The sequence below is a fragment of the Chiloscyllium plagiosum genome, unplaced genomic scaffold (genome assembly GCF_037043375.1).
Source record: "Chiloscyllium plagiosum isolate Xiang-an unplaced genomic scaffold, Cpla_swu_hap1 HiC_scaffold_37, whole genome shotgun sequence".
NCBI lineage: Eukaryota > Metazoa > Chordata > Chondrichthyes > Orectolobiformes > Hemiscylliidae > Chiloscyllium > Chiloscyllium plagiosum.
In genome coordinates this window covers 34,459,196-34,476,315 of record NW_028270175.1, presented here as the reverse complement: position 1 = coordinate 34,476,315, position 17,120 = coordinate 34,459,196, and the positions used below count along the sequence as shown (strand labels likewise).

Below are 17,120 nucleotides of genomic sequence, written 5' to 3'. Positions count from 1 at the left end.
CTATAGATCACAACCTCCAGCCCTGGCAACATCCTACATTGATTCTATTTTCAATTGAGAGGTCCATGTGCTTTAGATTGGTGGGAGGAGATTAATTTCTTCTGGTTATTCACTAACTAATGTTTACATTTAAAATTCAGTTAAATAACCAACATGTGCTCTGCAATTGCTATACAAATATTATGGACAGAAATATATTGTTATTTGCATGGAGTTCTAAATTGTTTTATAGCCAATTAAATACTTTTGAAGTGTACAGATTATCACAATGTGGGAAAATACAGCAGCAAAGTTGCACATGGCAGCAAACTGATAATGATCAAATAATGTTTTGAGTTGTGTTGTTTTGATTGAACGATAAATATTATCAAAACACTGTGAATATCTCCCATGTACTTCTTCAGAATAATAGAAAAGGATTATTTACGTCCACCTTAACAGAACGGACTCGGCTTAATTTAACATCATATCCAAAAGACCTCCAAACAACAAAACTCCATCAGGCATGGACTATGTCAGCCTAGATTCTTAGGCACAACTCATGTAATGTGACTTGAATCCACAAACTTCTAAATCAAGAGATGACAGTAATATTAATGACGCATGGGTGAAACCTAGTCCAAATTTCTTTACAGACCCCTGTAAAATAGTCCCAATCTTTCTAACAAAGATTAAAATGTATGAATAAATGTTCTGTAAATACATTTAAACAATGCGTCGCCAGAGAAAAACAAGGCCATTAAGAAGATATTCTCGAAAACTCTCTGCACTGAAGTGGAATGACAGAAGGGAAAACCTGAAATCAGCTTCAGATCACTTACCTACTTTGGATTAATCAAACATAGCAGGTTCTTTCTGGAATGTACTGCAATCATTACCAGTTGAAGTATAAACTATTTTAAAACTAATACTACTTTTGGTTTTGAAAACGGTTAATGTCACATGATAAACGTTAACAAGCATATCTGGAAACACTCCACTATTTCAGTCAGTGCCATAAAAGCTCTTCTTTGCTTCAAAGTACTCTGCCTCTTGTGCACAAAAGCTAGTTTTGTGCAGCTTCATTTACAACATGGTCATAGCTCAGTGAATTCACCCTGCTGCTTTCATAAATTGCTTCAACCCTCTGATCAAATGGTCTCTGAGATGAGTCCAGAAGAGAAGTGATTTAATCCTACCAGTAAGTGTGCAAAGTGCCTCAAATCCTTTAACAAATAGTTATGAAGAACTGAGAAAAAAAAAGTCTGAAAATGATTGAGAAATGTACCACTTTATGAAATGGACTTATCCATATAGAATTGATTTACAAGAATTTTTCTTTAGCACAAAAACCATTGGAGCAAGGCGTCAGGCTACTGCTACTGAACCTGGAACAACTACCAGAGTCAGGGAGAATCAGAGAGGGAAAGGAGATTTCACCCAGACAGCCGAATCATGGAGGAACAGTGCCAAATTGCAGTGCGGAAACACCATTAGTTTGCTGGACAAAATGTTATATGCATCACACTAAATGAACAGAGTTTGAGGAAATGTGGATTTACTAGTTATTATCTTAATCCCGATAGACCATAGGCATTGTCAAGTGAACTGAATCTACAATGCCCTCCAGAAGCAGCAGTGATATGCACAAATAAGACCAGCTATAACCCTTGGCCTACCTGAGCCATGAACAAACTGCACGTTGCCCGACAAATGGGAACCATCATGAGGTCCAAACAGAAGGTTCTCAGTTTTCTGCAAAAAATGAAATTACAATAATATCTCCCAATTTATCATTAATGAACACTGATTTACTATCAAGCAGCCCATTACTTAAGTTTTTTAAAAATAACTAAAGGTACCTCAAGTGAATATCACAATTTTTCACCATATCAGAACCTCCTTAAATAGAAGGCAGCAAGCTATATAACATCACATTGTTAAAGTGAGTGTTAATCATCAACTAGATCAAGTGAATCGAATCCTTACATCTGCCTTTAGCAAGGTTCTTCTCTTCTGTTGCAGTTGTGCTGATTCTGTCTGGAGGAAAAGAAAGTATTAGCAAGTATGAAGTTTTTTTTGAAACACTATATGCTGTGAAGTTTCCATTAATTTTAGGGAGATAATATTAAAGAAAATTGACATACAAATATGTTACAGTTGCTTCAGATACATACAAATATATAGAACAAATGAGTGAGGTGAGAGCGAAGTTAAAAATACACTTAATTATCAATGCAACATTACACAACTCCATCAAAATCAACAGAAGCTACCATTCCTGTGAACCAAAGCACTAGATTTCCAGCAAACTCAAATATATATACACTTTAGAGTCATAGAGATGTACAGCACAGAAACAGACCTTTCAGTCCAACCAGTCCATGCAGACCAGATATCCCAACCTAATCTAGTCCTATCTGCCAGCACCCGGCACCGTATCCCTCCAAACCCTTCCTATTCATATACCCATCCAAATGCCTTTTAAATGTTGCAATTGTACCAGCATCCACCACTTCCCCTGGCAGCTCATTCCATACACGTACCACCCTCTGCGTGAAAAAGTTTCCCCTTAGGTTCCTTTTATATCTTTCCCCTCTCATCCTAAACCTATGCCCTCTAGTTCTGGACTCTCCCACCCCAGGGAAAAGACTTTGTCTATTTATCCAATCCATGCCTCTCATAATTTTGTAAATCTCTATAAGGTCACCCCTCAGCCTCCGACGCTCCAGGGAAAACAGCCCCACCCTGTTCATCCTCTTCCCATAGCTCAAATCCTCCAAGTCTAGCAATATCCTTGTAAATCTTTTCTGAACCCTTTCAAGTTTCACAACATCTTTCCAATAGGAAGGAGATCAGAACTGCATGTAATATTCCAACAGTGGCCTAACCAATGTCCTGTACAGCCACAACATGATGTCTCAACCCCTGTACACAATACTCTGACCAATAAAAGAAAGCATACCAAATGTCTTCTTCACTATCCTATCTACCTGCGACTCCACTTTCAAGGAGCTATGAACCTGTACTCCAAGGTCTCTTTCTTCAGCAACACTCCCTAGGACCTTACCATTAAGTGTATAAGTCCTGCTAAGATTTGCTTTCCCAAAATGCAGCACTTCGCATTTACCTGAATTAAACTCCATCAGCCACTTCTCAGCCCATTGGCCCACCTGATCAAGATCCTGTTGTTGTCTAAGGTAACCTTCTTTGCTGTCCACTATACCTCCAATTTTGGTGTCTTACTAACTATACCTCTTATGCTCGCATCCAAATCATTTATGTAAATGACAAAAAGTAGAGGACCCAGCACCAATCCTTGTGGCACTCCACTGGTCACAGGCCTCCAGTCTGAAAAACAACCCTCCACCACCACCCTCTGTCTTCTACCTTGGAGCCAGTTCTATATCCAAATGGTGAGTTCTCCCTGTATTCCGTGAGATCTAACCTTGCTAACCAGTCTCCCATGGGGAACCGTGTCGAACGCCTTACTGAAGTCCATACAGATCACATTTACCACTCTGCCCTCATCAATTCTTTTGTTACTTCTTCAAAAAACTCAATCAAGTTTGTGAGACATGATTTCCCACGCACAAAGCCATGCTGACTATCCCTAAATCAGTCCTTGCCTTTCCAAATACATGTACATCCTGTCCCTCAGGATTCCCTCCAACAACTTGCCCACCACCGACGTCAGGCTCACTGGTCTGTAGTTCCCTGGCTTGTCCTTACTACCTTTCTTAAAGAGTGGCACCACGTTAGCCAACCTCCAGTCTTTTGGCACCTAATCTATGACTATCCAGCACTTCCTCCTCTGTAATATGGACATTTTGCAAGGTGTCACCATCTATTTTGTTACTTTCTAATCTTCCATACCCTTTTCCACAGTAAACACGGATGCAAAATACTCGTTTAGTATCTCCCCCATTTTCTGTGACTCCACACAAAGGCCCCCTTGCTGATCTTTGAGGAGCCCTATTCTCTCCCTAGTTACCATTTTGTCCTTAATGTATTTGTAAAAACCCTTTGGATTCTCCTTAATTCTATTTGCCAACGCTATCTCATGTCCCCTTTTTGCCCTCCTGATTTCCCTCTTAAGTATACTCCTACTGCCTTTATACTCTAAGGATTCACTCGATCTATCCTGTCCATACTTTAGATATGCTTCCTCCTTTTTCTTAACCAAACCCTCAATTTCCTGGAAAAAAATTCAGGTTGGCTTATGTTGAGTTTGATAGTGAGCTATTGCTATCAGTTAGACCAGGTGACACTGCCAGGTCACCAAATTCCACAATGAGAGCTAACTTCAAGAAACTATTTAAAAGGAGAAGGGGATAGACAGAGGGAGTTAGGAAGTGGATAATGGAGGGCACAGCCACCCAATGTCCAAGACACCAGAGCCTGGAGGAACACAAAGACCACATGAGCCCTAGGGCTTTAAAAAAAGAGATAAGGAGGAGTGATCCCTTGAAGGCATTGCAATTAATAATGATAAATTTAAATTAAGAGAATAGCTTAACTAGAAGACAATCTAGGTCAGCAAACACAGGAGTTATGGGCAACTGAATCCAACAGTGAATTAAGACATGATAGAGATTGGAATAAGCTCAAGTTTGCAGAGTTTTGTTATAGATCAGATCAAACTCCCTCAAAATATATCAAGGAGATAGCATTGACCCTAACATTATCTTATTTACAGGCAAGTGTAAGAGGCTGTGGTCCAGATGTGATTCAAATGGTCAAACTACTAGACTTTAAGCAAAACACACTTTATTCTTACAACACAGTTTTTTTTTAAAAAAAGGCATAACTTTAACTCTATTGGAACACTTAAAATTATATTAATTAGCCACTAATCATCAACTATTCCAATAAAGCAGCATCCCATAAACATACCCTTGGCAAAGATAAATTCAGCAAAACAGATTTTCTCATGTGCTATCTCCAGTCCAGGAGAAATAACCTCGAAATAAGCAACCTACCAGCAGAGAAAGAACTCAACATTTTAGCTGTAGCAGAGACAGCTGTATCGATCAGCTTCCAATTGCAACATCAACTGAAAATACCTAAAACTCAGGGTTTGTCTGAGCCTGACTCCACCCACAATGCTTCTTTTGTCTAATTTTAAATAAAAAAAGTACTGAAGGAGCTCAAAGCTGTTCACCCACTGCTTCTGAAGCAGACATTCCAGTATCACTGGTAATACCTCTTTGCAAAAGAAACAGCACAGAACAAATTCCTTTTAAAGGCACCATAATCACAGAATGCAGAGTTTGATGATCATGAATACTACAGTAGATAACTTCAAAGAATAAAAAAAAATCAGTGGGAAATTTGAGATTTTGGTATCAGGCGAGCTGAGGCAGGGCAGGCTAGGTGAAAGTAGACAGTCTTGGTGATGGAGCAGATATTGGTTTGGAGGCTAAAGTCAGATGCCAGGCTTGTAAAGATCTTGTTCAGCCTCAACAAATGACCAGGGAGATGTAGAACGGTTGATAGCAAATGAATGGAGTTGTGGTGGAGGCAGATGTCATTTTTGGTCACCACAAGATATAATTTCTTTTGTTCAGCCAGGGTTGAATGTCAGACAAACTCCACAATAATTTGGAGGCAATGGCAGCATGGTGGTGAGGCAGAGTTGGACAGAGTCAGAATCAATCTACATATGGAACCTGGCATTGTATCTTCAGATAATGTCTATGAGAAGAATAATGATGAGAAATAGAAGGTGATCAAGAATAAATTCTTGTGGCATTGCATATGTAATAGTTTATTAGCAGGAACAAAACCATGGTAGGGGATTCACTAGTTATGACTGATAGTTAGGATTGCAACCATTTGAGGACAGCCTCATCACTCTTCTCTAATGGTGTTAGAGAAGAATGATGAGGTCAAATACATCAAAGGGTTCAGAATGGTTGAGAAGGACAAAGAGGGATAGCCTACAATAGCTACAGTTACACAGGATAGGAAGATAAGATGCAGAAGCAGAATTAGATCTTGAGCCTGCTTTGCCATTCAGAACTGTCACAGATGAATATGTAACAACTCCACAATGTCATCTGCTCCCTGAATTTCTTGTTCCTTTGATCAAAAATGTATTAACCTCAGTTTTAAATATCGAAAAATAATGAAGCATTCAAAACTCAACAGGGGTAAAGGGTTGTCGGGAGAGTGATCAGTTATCAGATAAATGTACCAAAGACAGTGGTTTCATTTTCTCTCGTCCAATATTTTCTTGGAGACTTCCATTGTACCTTGTCCGCAGTTTTTGTATAAATCCCCCCCCCATCCCCCAAACACTAGATCCAAGCCTGATCTTCAGGTGCTCTGCTTTTCACCTTTGCTATTTCCCTTGGACTTCCACTAATAGCTATTTGCATGCCCTTTGACTTTTATGTGGCACCTTACTGAATGCTTATTCAACCTTTACTGAGAAAATGAAGGAAATCCTTATTAATCAGGAAATGGTATTGCGGAAATTGATGGGATTAAAACCTGAAAATTCCCCAGGGCCTGCTGCTCTGCATCCCACAGTACTTAAGGAAGTGGTCCTAGAAATAGCAGATGTAATGGCAATCATTTTCCAGCATTGTGTAGACTCTGGAAGAGTTCCAATGGATTGCAGGATAGCTAATGTAACTCCACTTTTTTAAAAAGGAGGGAGAGAGAAAATGGGGAAACTGCTGATGTCAATTATTAAGAATGTAATAACTGAGCATTTGGAAAGCGGTGACAATTGGTCCGAGTCAGCATGGATTCACTAAAGGGGAACCATGCTTGATAAATCTTCTCAAATTTTTTTATGAGGATGTGTCCAGTATAGTGGACAAGTGTGAATCAGTACATCTTGTGTACCTGGACTTTCATAAGACTTTTGACAAGGTTCACACAAAGGATTAGTAAGGAAAGTTAAAAGGTCATGGTATCGGGGGTATTGGGTTGACACGGGTAGAGAACACATTGGCAGAGAGTTGGAATAAAGCAGTTCTCTTCAGAATGGAGGTGAGTGGGATGCCCAGGGTTTAGTGCTGGGACCTCAGCTGCTCATAACATACATTAACGTTTTGAACAAAGGAATTGAGTGCCCTATCTCCAAATTTGCAGGTGACACTTAGCTGGGTGGCAGTGTGTACTGTGAGAAGGATGCTAAGAGGCTGTAGGGTAACTTGGACAGACTGGCCGAGTAGGAAAATACTTGGCATATGCAATATAATGCAGATAAACGTGAGGTTATACACTTTGGTCACAAAAACAGGAAGGCAGATGATTATCTGAACGGTGGCGGTTTAGGAAGAAGTGAGGTGCAACAAGACCTGGATGTCATGGTGGAACAGCCGCTGAAGGTTGGCATATAGGTGCAGCAGACAGTGAGAAAAGCCAGTGGTATGTGCTCCTTCATATCAAAAGGACTTGAGTACTGGAGTAGGGATGTCTTGTTGCAGTTATACAGGGCCTTAGTGAAACATATTGTGCAGTTTTGGTCTTGCTATTGAGGGAATCCAGTAAAGGTTCACCAGACTGATTCTCAGGATGGACATATGAGGAAAGACTGGATTGACTGGGCTTGTATTGAGCTGGAATTTAGAAGAATAAGGGGGGATCTCAGAGAAACATATAAAATCCTGATGGGACTGGACAGGCGAGATGCAGGAAGAATGTTCCTCATGTGTGGAAGTCTGGAAATACGGATCACAGTCTAAGACTAAGGGATAAGCCATTCAGTACAGAGATGAGAAAGAATTTCTTCACTCAGAGTAGTGAACCTGTGGAATTCTCTCCCACTGGAAGTTATTGGGGTCAGTTCATTAGATATATTCAAGAGAGAGCTGGATGTGATATCCCATCACCCAATATAATATAGCCATAACATATTATAGAACTGGGTAACCATTTCGAGCTTGATTGCAATCAAAATAATGTGACATATGATAAAGAATTCAAATAATGGGTTTTCTATGCATACGTACCACTATGGTGGCAATCAGATGTTGATAAATCCAATGTGAACATTTGTCAGTGTTGCTCAGATCTGTTAATCCCATTTCAGGATTCATTGACACATCTAGGAACTTCAGGTACAGGTTCCAACAACATGAAATAACTTCCACTACCCGTCTGGTAACCATCATCAATTCTTTATCAAAACATATTACTCCATGTATCGGATGGAGTTTAAAGAAAAGGCTCTTACCTTGAGAAGAGGCATATCACGTGCCTGCTGGACCAGGAGGTGCAGTTCATTGATGTGATGGCGAACCAATGGAGGAATGGGGTTGCAGCAAGCTATGATCCCTTGAGGCTCTCTACGGGGGTGAGGTGGAGGGAAAGAACAGAAGAAAGTTGTAACCAATCTGGACTGGAAGAATTCTGAGAGTTAGATCATTAAAATAATTGGAAGAACATGTTACAACGGAGTATGCTTCAAAAGTACTTTGTTGGCTGTAAAGTGCTTTCAGACATTCAATGGTCATGCAAAGTACTATATAAAAGCAAAGTGTTTACTTTAAGAAATTATTAAGAAGTCACAAATGATTCATTTATTTTAAAGACTAGAGGACAACATAATCACAGTTGTTACTGTGCAGGAGATTGCCATTTGGCCAACCATGTCTCCTCCTCTCTCTTCGAATGTGTATCATGATTTAGTGCCATTTTCCTTTGCTCTTTAATCCTACATATTATTTATCTGTAATAATTATTCAATGCCCCCTTGAAAGTTTCACTTAAACCTACATCACCACAAATCAGGCAGTGTAATCCAGACCTGAGCCACTTGCTGTGTAAAGAAGTCTTTTCTCACCTCACACTTATTACTTTTATAGATCACTTTAAATCTATGCCCTCTTCTGCATAAACCTTTACGAGCAGGAACAGTTTCTCCCTGTCTACAGTTTCTTCAAATCCCTCACGATTTTGAGAATTTCAGTCAAATCTTGTTTTGTCACTTCCTTTCCAAGAAAGGCAATGTCAACTTCTCCAAACTATTTTCATAACGAAAATTTATCATCTCTGGAACCAATTCTCAAACTCGTCTGCAAACTTTCCAATGCATTCACATCCTTTCCTAAAGTGTCCTGCAAAAAACACACCTTGCAAATTTCTCAAAACACAACATTTTGCGACGGAAAAATTCAAAACTGAATAAGGAGGGTAAACATCGATTAAATGTAGAACAACACTACGAGAACTTGGACATCTATTATTAGCTGAACTAGATTAGCCTTAAGCAGCAATAAAACAAACAAACAAATAAATAAATATGGCCAGTTCTGTATACCAGTGCAATGAAGCTTTCAACTAACTGGTTGGTTAAAAGCATTTGGTGGAACTCTCACCGGAATCCAACAGTTGTGGATTCAAGTTCCAACCCAGGACATGAGCACAAGATTCCACAGTGACAACACACTGCAAAACTGAAGGTCTACGGCACTCTGAAACGTCAAGATTAGAGTAGTGCTGGAAAAGCACAGCAGGTCAAGCAGCATCCGAGGAGCAGAAGAATCAATGTTTTGGGCATGAGCTCTTGTCCAAAACGTCAATTTTCCTGCTCCTTGGAAGCTGCCTGACCTGCTGTGCTTTTCCAGCACCACTCCAATCTTGACTCCCATCTCTAGCATCTGCAGTTCTCTTTCGCACTGTGAAAAGTGGCTACTTTAAGATGAAATGTTAAAACAGGACTTTGCAGTTGTGTTGCGAGCTGAAATTTTTGGAATTGTGAACTCCAAAACAGCATGGCTCTGGTGGTGCCCTGACTTGAATTATAGCAGCCAATCCCCTGCTCAGATAGGCCTGCTCATACGGAGGTATTTATGAAGCCTTGAAATGGGTAGGAGAAAGTTTGGAAGCACTGTGTGGGAGTTTCTTTTTCATCTATAAATTGATTCCTGCATTTTTTACATTACAACAGCAACAGTATAGTTGCCCTGGAGAGGTTTGTAGCGAACTCCCTTTTTGAACCTTTGCAGTTCTTTTGGGTGTAGAGATATCTACAGTGCTGGGAGGAAGGAAGTTCTAGGATTTTGACTCAGTAACAGTGAAGGAACAGCAACACAGTTTCATTCAGAATATATGCAACTTGGAGGACTAGTAGGTGACATTGCTCTAATGCATTTATTTTTATTCATTCACAGGATGAGGGCACTACTGTTTCGGCCAGCATTTATTGCTAATCCCTAATTGCCCAGAGGACAGTTAAGAGTCAAACACATTGCTGTGGGTCTGGAGTCACATATAGGCCAGACCAGGTGAGGATGGCAGCTTCCTTTTCTCAAGGACATTAGTGAACCAGATGGGTATTCTGACAATCAACAGTGGATTCGTGGTCGTTATTAGACTCTTAATTTTGGACCTTTATTGAATTCAAATTCCACAGTCTGCCATGGTAGGATTTGAACTTAGGTCCCAGAATATTACTTGGGTCACTGGATTAACAGTCCTACGATATTACCACTAGGCTGTCACCTCTCCTTAATCTGCTACACTTGTCCTTCTGGTGGCAGACACCACGTGTTTAGAACATGCTGTCTAAGGAGACTTGACGAGTTACTACTGTGCATCTTGTTAACGGTACATATTGTTGTCACGATGTGTTAGTGATGAAAGGAGTGAGTATTGAAGGTGGTAATTGAGGTAACAACCCAGTAGGCTGCTTTATTCTGAATAGTGTCAAACTTCTTGATTGTTGTTGGAGTTGAACTCCGACAGGCAAGTGGAGAGTATTCCATCACCCTTTTGATTTGTGCCTTGTAGATGATAGACAGGCATTGGGGAAACCAGGAAGGGAGTTACTTGTTGTAGAATTCATCGCCTCTGACTTGCTCCTGGAGCCACAGTATTTATAAGGTTGGTCCAGTTCAGTTTCTGGTCAACGATAAACCTCAGAGGTTCGAAAGTACTTTAACAGTAGTTCACTGGCCATAGAGCTGGGATGTCAGGGGGTCTTAAAAGGTGCGATATAAATTAAAGTTTTTTTAACTTTCCATTTAAATACTGTTGCGTTTGCTATATTTAGTGGTGATTATGTGTTAGAAATATTTAACTGATTATAATGAGCTTTGGGACATCTGATGATTGTGCTACACATTCAAGCTTAAAACCTGTTTCCTATTTTAACTCCCAAATTATTCTGCTGATTACAATTTGCACAATATACATGTGAAACCAATTGACTGACAAGAGTACTGACTGGAAAAACTTTAGCATTCGAGTACAGGTGAAATAAGAATTCAAACAGTTAAGAACAAAAAGGTATAAAATTGCGCTGGCTGTTTTGACATTTTAACAAATTTAATGACGCGATTAGTCATGTGATGTTGCTTTTATATTGTGAGAGATCCATACAAGGGCTGCTTCTGACATGCAGGACCAACATTTTGGCAGCCGACTGCATTTTCACATGAACCTGCTGGATTTGTCAGGGTTGGCTACCAGGAACACCTTGCAAGAGAAACTGATCTTTGTGTCTTGCAGCAGTTACATAAAATCGGAATTAACACGGCTAGCAAAGTACAACCTAATATAAAAACAATTTTGCTAGGTGAGATGACAAGAGAATGGAATGCTTTAACAGGTTTGGCTTATAATAGTTAGTACCCAACCTGAAACTGACCTCAAACAAGTATGCAGCTCACTTTTATATGAAAATGTGGTAAGCCTTTTGTTGCCACACCTGGATATTATTACAGTGGGGGAATAACTTACTTCGGCAGCTCCTCTGCTATTTTGATCATCATGTGATTGGGTAGCACATATCTGTTAAAAATAATAAGAAATATGAATCATTTTTCTTAAATTGTTATTTCCGCCACATTCTCTAAAAATATTTTACACAAAGTGCAATACAGTGAAGCAGACAGCTGCTTCAAATCTTTGCTATGAAATGAATTGCTGCTGGGACTGTAGGGCATTTTAGGGAAACAGAAGCAATAGGTTGCAGTGATCATTGAGATCAATAAAAACTGAGAACAGCATGTTTAAACTGCACTTCTATTCTGAAAGACTGACAGAATGAGAAATTTGGGTTTTCTTTTTGTTTCAAGTTGTGAAAGAAATGGTAATGTAGCTCGCCACTAGTGAAAGCTAGACCATGGGACTGGAGATGTAACTGGAGTATCGAAAATCAAAGTTAAAAACATATGTTCAAAAACCTATTTTCAGTGATATTTGATGGGGGTTTTTATATGAATAAGAGAAAAACTGTTGAAGGGCAAATAAGAACCAATTTTCCTGCACATAAGCAAGCTTGGCTGATACCTTTTGCCCCACAAGAACAACCAGTAAGTCTCCCAATGAAATGGAATATAGATAGTGTTTTAGAAATGCAAGGTCAAATAGAGAGCACCTATTGAACAGAAATCACTAATTACAGTAATATTTATTTAGAAATATTACACTAAGCTACACTAAAGATTTTGCATCACCTACGTGCACGTAATTCTGTAGGGTATGCAAAATACTATAAGTTTTGGTTATATGCAAGATGTATAAAAGCTACAGAACATTAACTGTTCAGAGTGAAGGACACAACTAGTAGGAGTTGATTGTGGTTAATTCTCTGAATCAATTCCACCAGCAGGCTAAGGGGCACTTCCCTTAGGTTCAATAAGCAACGTAATTTATACCCCGTGCTTTCGTCCTCACGCCGTGAAGTACTGTCCCGCCAGGCATAAAATAATCGAAACGCTGTAAGTTGCTGTGTGTTCAGTTGCTTTTTCTGCTTTCTATACAGCTCCAGGTAGGATTCTTCTGTGAAAATTGGCTTGCAGTATTTCTGCCATTAATAAAAGGTTACAAAAATACTACTTTACATTCTATTTGCATGTTCTAAAATGGAAGCCACGTAGAAATCCCAATACCCAAATACATTCCAAAATATCCAAGTGTACAAGTCGAATTGTTTTGCTGAAATTGAAATATCTTTGGACACACCTTTAAGTGTGTCACAGATCTTTAAGTGCCAGATTCCTTTTATTTAAAAACTCAAGAAGCTGGGGGTTGTAATTTTAGAAAATTAATGTCTCAGACGCAATAAACGCTTGCTTAGCTTAAGTCATTAATTTCTCTCACGAGTAAAGGATATGTTTGAGTGAACAAAATCAAAGGTTTTTCTCCAAATTGTTTTTAGTCCTGTAAGAGCAGGATGTGTTCCACTGCAGTGGGACACCAGTATGTTGAGATAAGCCAGGTTTAATACCTAACAATTTTCAAACTGAGGTACTGATATCAACCATATGGCCATGAGAATTGCTAAATAAAAACCAATACATTTCCTCGAAAGGGATAGAAAGTTAAGAAACATGTGCATGGCACTTGCCTTGTGCTGCTTTAAAAAGGGTAAAATAACATGCCACATTCATTACCCCAGCTCACACTAGGAAAAGCCATACTAAATAGGAACTAGAGAACTAACTTCATGTACTCCAATTTAAGTTCCTACCATAACACAAAAAGGGAATGTATCAGAGAACAAAGAATAATACAGCACAGGAACAACCCTTTTGGACCACCAAGTCTGCACCGCCACATTTTGTCCTTCTATACTAAAACTGTCTTCACTTACAGGATCCGTATCCCTCTATTCCCTTCCTATTCATGTACTTGTTCAAGTGCTTCTTGAATGCTGCTGTTGTCTGTTTTCACTACCTCCACTGGCAATGCATTCCAAGCATTCACCACTCTGAAAAATGTAACCCCTCACACCTTGAACCAATGTCTCCTGGTAATTGACCCTTCAACCTGGGGAAAAAGCTTCATACTTTTCACTCTTTCTCAGACTTATATAAGAATGGCAATCAGGTCACCCCTCAACCTCCTGTGTTCCAATGAAAACAAACCCAGTCTATCCAACCTTTTTTCATAGCTAAAATCCCCCATACCAGGCACCATCTTGCTAAACTTTTTCTGTACTCTCCCCAAAACATTAACATCCTTCTGGTAGTGTGGTGACCAGAACTGTACGTGATATTCCAATTGTGGCCTAACTAAAGTTCTTAAAAAGCTGCTGTATAAATTGTCTACCCTTATACTCACTGGCCCTTCCAATGAACAACTTTAAAAATCACACACCACCAGGTTAGAGTCTAACATGTGTATTTGGAAGTAGCAGCTTTTGGAGCACTATGCCTTAGTCAGGTAGCTAGTCACCTGGTGTTGTGTGATTTTTAACGTTGTCCACCCCAGTCCAACACGTGCACCTCCACATCATGCCTTCCAATGAAGGCAAGCATGTCATAGGCCTTTATTTTTACTAACTTATTTACCTGCAATGCCACTTTCAGTGAACTGTGGGCTCTACCATTCAGTGGAGAATTTCCACCTGCACTTAGCCTTCCAAAATGCATCACCTCACATTTGTCTGGATTAAACTCAACCTACTGTTTTTTAGACCATGCCTCCACCTGATCTATATCCTCTGACAATCCTCACTATCTGCAACTTCATCAATCTTTGTACCATCGGAAAATTCACTAATTAGACCAGCTACGGTTTCTTCCAAATCATTTATGTAGATCACAAACAGCAGAAATCCCAGCACTGATCCCTGTGGAACACCACTAGTCACAAACTTCCATTCCAAAACGCAACCATCCACCACTACCCTTTGTCTCCTATGACTAAGCTAGTTCTGCATCCATCTTGCCTGCTGACTCTTACCAATGACTTCACCTTTTGTACCAATCTGCCATGAGGGATCGTGCCAAAGGCTTTACCGAAGTCCATGAAGACACATCAACCACTTTTCTATCAATCACCTTCATCGCCTCCTTAAAAAAACTCAATCAAATTAGTTAGGCACAACCTCCCTCCACAAAGCCATGCTGTTCATTTGTGTCGAAATGCACATAGACCTTGCCCCTGAGAATCTTTTCCAATAATTTCCCTATCACTGAAGTGAAACTCACAGGTCTGTAATTTCCTGGATTACCTCTGCTACCCTTCTTAAACAATGGAACAAAATTGACTATTCTACAGTCCCCTGGGACCTCACCTGTGGTGAAAGAGGATACAAAAAAAAATGTCTGTAAATGCTCCAGCAATTTGCTGTCTTGCCTCCCTCAATATTCTGGGGTAGATCCTATTGTTCTCAAATGGTGAAGTAACAATTATCACCAACTAGAGCATTAAAAAAATTTATTGGGTGCAGCTAATAGCATACCAGCATTTAAAGTCCCTTAGTTTGATACAGACAAAGCTAACTGAAAACAAATGAACCCCATTACACAGGACTGGTTCTATTCTAAGGCAACTTCCAAGCTAAAAGGTCAACACAACCAGTCAGGAAATCAAATGTAATCATCTAATGTATTACCAGGCCGTGTAAGCAATTCTGGCATTGTTTAATGGGATGCAAACAGCTCCAGAGTGAACTCAATGTGAAAATTAATATTGGAGTAACTTGGCTGGTAGCAAACCTACCACCAAGCTGTGATACTATGAAACTTACTCCATGAAAAACTGTCTTTAAACTGAATTAGCTATTCATGTTCTTGTCAAGAGAACCACCTACCAAAGGATTTTAACAACTCTTATTTTAGAAATCAAAAAAAATCACATCGGAAAATGAATTCTGAAAACATACACAGTATCTACAAGCTCTACTTGTGTGAAATGCAAAGGAAATATTTCCAAAAATATTTAAAAAGACACTCAGAAATGCCTCAAAAGTGCTTCCTGTGAAAGGAATTACTCTAAAGCTTAGTGACTGTTGCTCTGTAGCTGTACTGAGAAACAGCGATTTTTAAACCCCCCAAACTCCCATTGGTTAAAATCTTTCCCATGAGTTTTTAAAACTGTCACTTATCCTATTTTAATCTACCTTAAGACAGATATCCCTGCTCTTATGCCACACCAGTCGAATAAGGTTCGCCTGTTCATTTCCCTGCTCCCATAACTGATTCTTCATCTTGTCATAAATATACAACAAATAGTGAGTGTCTTCTTGGGCATATTGCAACATCTCAGCAGGCAACGGTCTGTAAATGAAGAAATTATAAAGTTGTGAAACCAAAACAAACATTTCTAAACGTCCCAATAAACTAAGTACCAATTTATGAAGTTCCCGTGTTCAGTTGTTCTGTGCTGTGGCAGAAAACCTTAATGGTGATGGGCAAAATGGGGGGGATACAACTGGCCTCTGCATTCAAGCTCAGGTGGGCAAAGTAAAGGAAAAAAGAACTACTGCATGACAATCTAGTAGATCTAATGGAATGGTTCACCTATGGGTATATGAGACTTCATGTTAACCATTTAACATTAACTACATAAGTACACCAACTAAATTACTAAATTTGACTAAAGCTCAAGAAAAATGCTAATAGTTACTTCCAGTCAAATACATAACTGCAGGGGAATCTAGAGAAATCACCACATAACTACGAAAATTCTAATTTTAGATGAAATGAATACAAGAGATATTTCAAAGTATGCTCTTACCGTAGCCTCCAGTCAGCTAGCTGGTATCGTTTATCAGTTTGTACATTACAATACTGTTTCAAAAGGTAATCCAGTGAATGTCGGCCTAGGTTGAGAACTCGGGCAGCTTGGTGTGTATCAAACATGTTGACAACGTATAGCCCGAAATCTCTCTGCAACCATTCGATATCTGAATCGGCACCATGGAAAACCTACATAAGTAGATTGATATCAGTCAGACAACCAGACAATCAGCCATACATTGCCTGAGCCACTTATAGTTTGTTCACAAATTATTTTGAGTTGTAATCAATATAGTTAGCAAAAAAGGAAGTCAACTGAGCAAGATGCGATCTTTCTCATGTGAAATCACCAGAAAGTTCACCTGACAGCTTTACATTATTCATGCCTCATTCAAAAAATGGAAGAACTACCTTTTAATATGTTGCATTAAAGATGGAACTATAATGAACTAAATGGGGTAAACTAGCTAGAAGCACTGTCTAGAGACTAATATCAATTGCCATCTTTACTTTGATGATCACAGTTTTATGATTAGTAATGCTATTCAGTTCCTTAGTATGCTCTTAACATTAAAATGACATAGTCCACCCATGCTTTAGTAAATCAAGAGGCCAAACATTAAAGTTTTTAAGCATCAGCAATCTAATCCTGCTAAGTCAGTCATTTTTGGATCAAAAATATGAATAAAATGATGCAGACTAGCA

At 39.3% G+C, this 17,120-nt stretch overlaps 1 protein-coding gene across 1 annotated transcript in view; it reads right to left on the bottom strand.

The window, feature by feature from the left end:
• The window catches only part of exosc10 (exosome component 10), a 62,000-nt gene that overhangs the window by 24,650 nt on the left and 20,230 nt on the right, over positions 1 to 17,120 (bottom strand). The window contains exons 10-16 of the mRNA XM_043675587.2: positions 16,414 to 16,604; positions 15,797 to 15,953; positions 12,603 to 12,751; positions 11,683 to 11,733; positions 8,174 to 8,285; positions 1,969 to 2,019; positions 1,659 to 1,734 (exon numbers count right to left, since the gene is read on the bottom strand). Coding sequence (XP_043531522.2) covers positions 1,659 to 1,734; positions 1,969 to 2,019; positions 8,174 to 8,285; positions 11,683 to 11,733; positions 12,603 to 12,751; positions 15,797 to 15,953; positions 16,414 to 16,604 — 787 coding nt within the window. The remainder of the gene's footprint in view (positions 1 to 1,658; positions 1,735 to 1,968; positions 2,020 to 8,173; positions 8,286 to 11,682; positions 11,734 to 12,602; positions 12,752 to 15,796; positions 15,954 to 16,413; positions 16,605 to 17,120) is intronic.